At 45.1% G+C, this 3,766-nt stretch overlaps 1 protein-coding gene across 1 annotated transcript in view; it reads left to right on the top strand.

Annotated features, from left to right (window-relative positions):
• vcpip1 (valosin containing protein (p97)/p47 complex interacting protein 1) overlaps nucleotides 1–3,498 on the top strand; it is a 13,587-nt gene extending 10,089 nt beyond the window's left edge. Inside the window, 1 exon segment of the mRNA XM_062429565.1 lies at nucleotides 1,632–3,498. Within this exon segment, the coding sequence (XP_062285549.1) occupies nucleotides 1,632–2,434 (803 nt within the window). The 3' untranslated portion in view covers nucleotides 2,435–3,498.
• The last annotated feature ends 268 nt before the right edge of the window (nucleotides 3,499–3,766 follow it).

Raw genomic sequence — 3,766 nt, 5'->3', positions numbered from 1 at the left:
TCATTACAGTAAACATGATGAAGGGATCTTCTAATGGTCAGTATGAACAGGAGGAATCATTACAGTAAACAGGATGAAGGGATCTTCTAATGGTCAGAATGAACAGGAGGAATCATTACAGTAAACAGGATGAAGGGATCTTCTAATGGTCAGAATGAACAGGAGGAATCATTACAGCAAGATAAACACACTTCATTTTAGCCCCTCACTGTTTATTTAAGAGACATACATGATATTTAGTTCCTTTAAGGTTTTATGATCATTTCAAACACTTTTAAACAAAGTAAAAGGCTCAACTTTACTTATTGTGGCAGATTGACACAAACATGCTCAGAACCAGCAGCTCATTCTGCTGAGTCGGGATCTTCTCGCAGTGAAAAGTCGATACTGAGTCGAGTAGTCCGCTTTAAGCAAAACATCACAGACTGAAAGTTGGCAGCTTCTGAGTCTGTTGTTGATCAGATATTTCCTTTTAATTTAAATCAGCTTTCTTCATGTCATACTTTATCTTCTCTAACTCAGATGTCTTTTGTGTTTCTCTGCAGTTATATATATATATATATATATATATATATAATCAGTATACTTATCAGTAAGTATTATTTTAAGGTTTTGTATTGATTCAAATCAATATTTAGGTTAGGTAAGTTTTATTTTTCCGATCATTTACAACATAAATTTACAATAATTTCCATGAATAATTTCTTGAACAATAAATAATAACAATGATAAGAGAAAAAATATACATAAACAACACACTTAATATATCATCATTCTTTCCTCATCCCTTTATGATTCTCTTACAAATTAATTAATCTCTCTTTCATTCTCTTTTAAAGGTGCAGACTGAAGCCTGAGCTTATTTTGTCCCTTTTTAAAACATGAATTACTTTTCTTCAAAACAAAACTTACATCAGTAGCAGTGACTTTTAAACATGACAAAGTAAAATAAATAAAAGTTCTCATAACAAACTAAAAGCATAAATATCCAGATGCTTGATTTCTACAATTCACAAATCCCCATATTCACTTCTTACATAACTTTCTAATGTTTTAGTTTTAAATAATTTCTTAAATGAGAACATATTTTTACTTTCTTTCAATTCAATGTCACAATCATTCCATAACTTCACTCCAAACACTGACACACATCTACTTTTCATATTCTTGCCCATTTCCTTTCAAACAATGAGATTTCCCCTCAGTGGATAAGTGCTTCTCCTCTTTGTGAGTAACCCTTAGATACAGTCTGGAAGTGTTTTACAATGTGCTCTATACCAGGCGGGGAGCTCCGGTCCTCTGAAATGAGGCCAACGTGGAAGTAACTTAAAACTGCATTCTATCAAAAGGCCACCAGGGGGCGTCCGTTTTGGTGTCAAAAGGACTTCCGTCTCTATACAAGTCAATGGAGAATTCACCAACTTCTCACTTGATTTCTAACCTCAGTAAACGTTTTCAAAATGTGTTTATGGTCTCAATCGCTAGTTTAAAGCCTTCTTCAATGCAGTATGATGTTCATTTACTCTATACAGTATGTAATGTAGCACACTGAAGCTCGTTATATTCAGTTAACTTCTGTGATATCAGATCAGACAGATGTCATTTCAGTGTTGACTCTTGTTTTGTTTCAGGGCTGATGGACGGGAAGCACTGCACGCTGCCTCACCTGACGGGGAAGACGTTTGTCTACAATGCAGCAGAGGAGCGGCTGGAGCTCTGCGTGGACACCGCCGGTCACTTCCCCGTCGGCCCCGACGTGGAGGAGCTGGTGAAGGAGGCGCTGGTCCAGCTGCGCTCGGAGACGGCCACCAGGGGCAGCAGAGAGGGGAGTCCGTCCCACGGTGTGCTGCGGCTGGGCAGCGGCGGCGTCGTGCGTAAGAAGGAGCAGCTGCAGAGCGTCACCGCCTTCCAGGGCAAAGGCCACTCTCTGGGCAGCAGCGGAGGCTCCTCCCCTCCCGAGCACCGGCCTATCACGCGCCAACACAGCAGCGGCGTGGACCTGAGCGCCAGCGTGTCCCGAGGACCCCCGGACCTGTCGGACATCCCCGAGGACGCCACCCGGGAGCTGGTCCGCATGGCACCGGGTTTCGTCACCATGAAGGACGGACGCGGCGTCGACCCGAGCCTGATGGAGCAGCAGCGGAGGAAGCTGCAGGAGATGGTCTCCTCCATCCAGGCGTCCATGGAGCGCCACCTGAGGGAGCAGCAGGGCACGGCCGCCGCAGGGGGGGCGAGCCAGGAGCGGACGGGCGGGACGAAGACGAGCGCCGCTCAAACGACGTCTACCGCAGAGATCGAACCGCTGCCGGCCGCCGCTGCTGCTGCCACACCCGCTGCAGCCGGCAAACCGGAGGGGAAGACGGAGGACCCGGAGGAGATGGAGAGCCAGGACGCCGAGCAGAGCAACGCCACCGAACCCATGGATCACTCCTGATCGCTCCGCTGAGACCCCCTCCCCGCCTCCACCCCGCCTGGCCGCCATCTGTGGGTCGTAAACGCCTCAGGTCGGATCCTAAAGCTTTGGTCTTCATTGTGTTTCGTTGTCTTTACTGCATGACTACAGAGCGGGCCGACCGTCCTCACCTCTCTGCAGACTGTGGGACGAGCCGCGGATAATCTGGAGACGCGCTGCGATACATCATCGATACTCAACACCAATATCACACTTGTGTTGCAATACTGAGGCTGCTGCTGTGTGTGTTTGAACTCTATGCACTTTGGGACACACTCTCATCTCAGCTGTCAAACTGAAAACTTCAGAATGCAGTAAAAAAAGAAAATTAAATAAACAGCGTAAGATTTATTTCCTGCTTTTGAACGATATTATTTTGCCTTTTTTTTAGGATAAGTTTCCCCTCTTCAGTCGGTGATGTATCGTAAACGACTTGTCTTGCAGTATGTATCGCAGAGTCGGCTGTACGGTGGCAGGATTTTATCTTTTATCCCCGAGAGAGTCCCACCTGCAGACGTCTAATCTTCTCGCTGTGAACACGCTTTGAGATCCGAGGATTGACACAAAAACAAAAAACCAACAAAAAAAAACCAACAACAAAAACCAACTAGTCGGATTCATGTGTGAGACGCATTCCTGTAGATAGAAGAATCCTGTGAGTCTTAACCTGCCTGTCGGGAGCGTAGCTGCTGGTTGTCGCCGGCAGCGTATCTCCTGAAAACATGCTTCCGTCAAAGTGTGCACGCTCTGAGACGTGCACCGGCCTCCGTACGCATCAACGCCTTCATCACTGAAATCTGCTTTTCCCCCCAAAATCCAAAAAGACTCTGGATCTGTGTTTGCTCGACTGTCGAACTCCTCCTCAACCATCACCGCTCCCTCAACTCCCACCATCCCTCCTACCTTAAAATGGTCACCCACTTTAAAAAATATATGATTCCTGTTTCTCAACACACACACACACACACACACACACAGTCACTGGTGTGAAGCAGCTCCAGACTGACCGGCGCCACCTACAGGTAAGAAGAGGAACAGCTGCTGTGATGTTGACACTTAAACCACCTGCAAGTAAAACAACAACGATTGAGTTACAATTTATTAGGAACATCTGTACAATATAATTAAATATAACAACTCTGCTATAAAATCTGCCTTTATGAAGCTGACACATGATGACCTGATGTATTTAGCAGTAAACAAATCTGATATTTAAGAGGTTAAAAATGCAAAATATGCACTGACTGAGCAATTTATTAGGAACACCCACCTGTACAATCTAATTTTGTAGACATCAGAAAGGTGATAATTCTA

The sequence above is a fragment of the Scomber scombrus genome, chromosome 11 (genome assembly GCF_963691925.1).
Source record: "Scomber scombrus chromosome 11, fScoSco1.1, whole genome shotgun sequence".
Classification (NCBI taxonomy): Eukaryota; Metazoa; Chordata; class Actinopteri; order Scombriformes; family Scombridae; genus Scomber; species Scomber scombrus.
The sequence above is the reverse complement of the archived record's forward strand: the minus strand, read 5'-3'. Positions and strand labels throughout refer to the sequence as shown.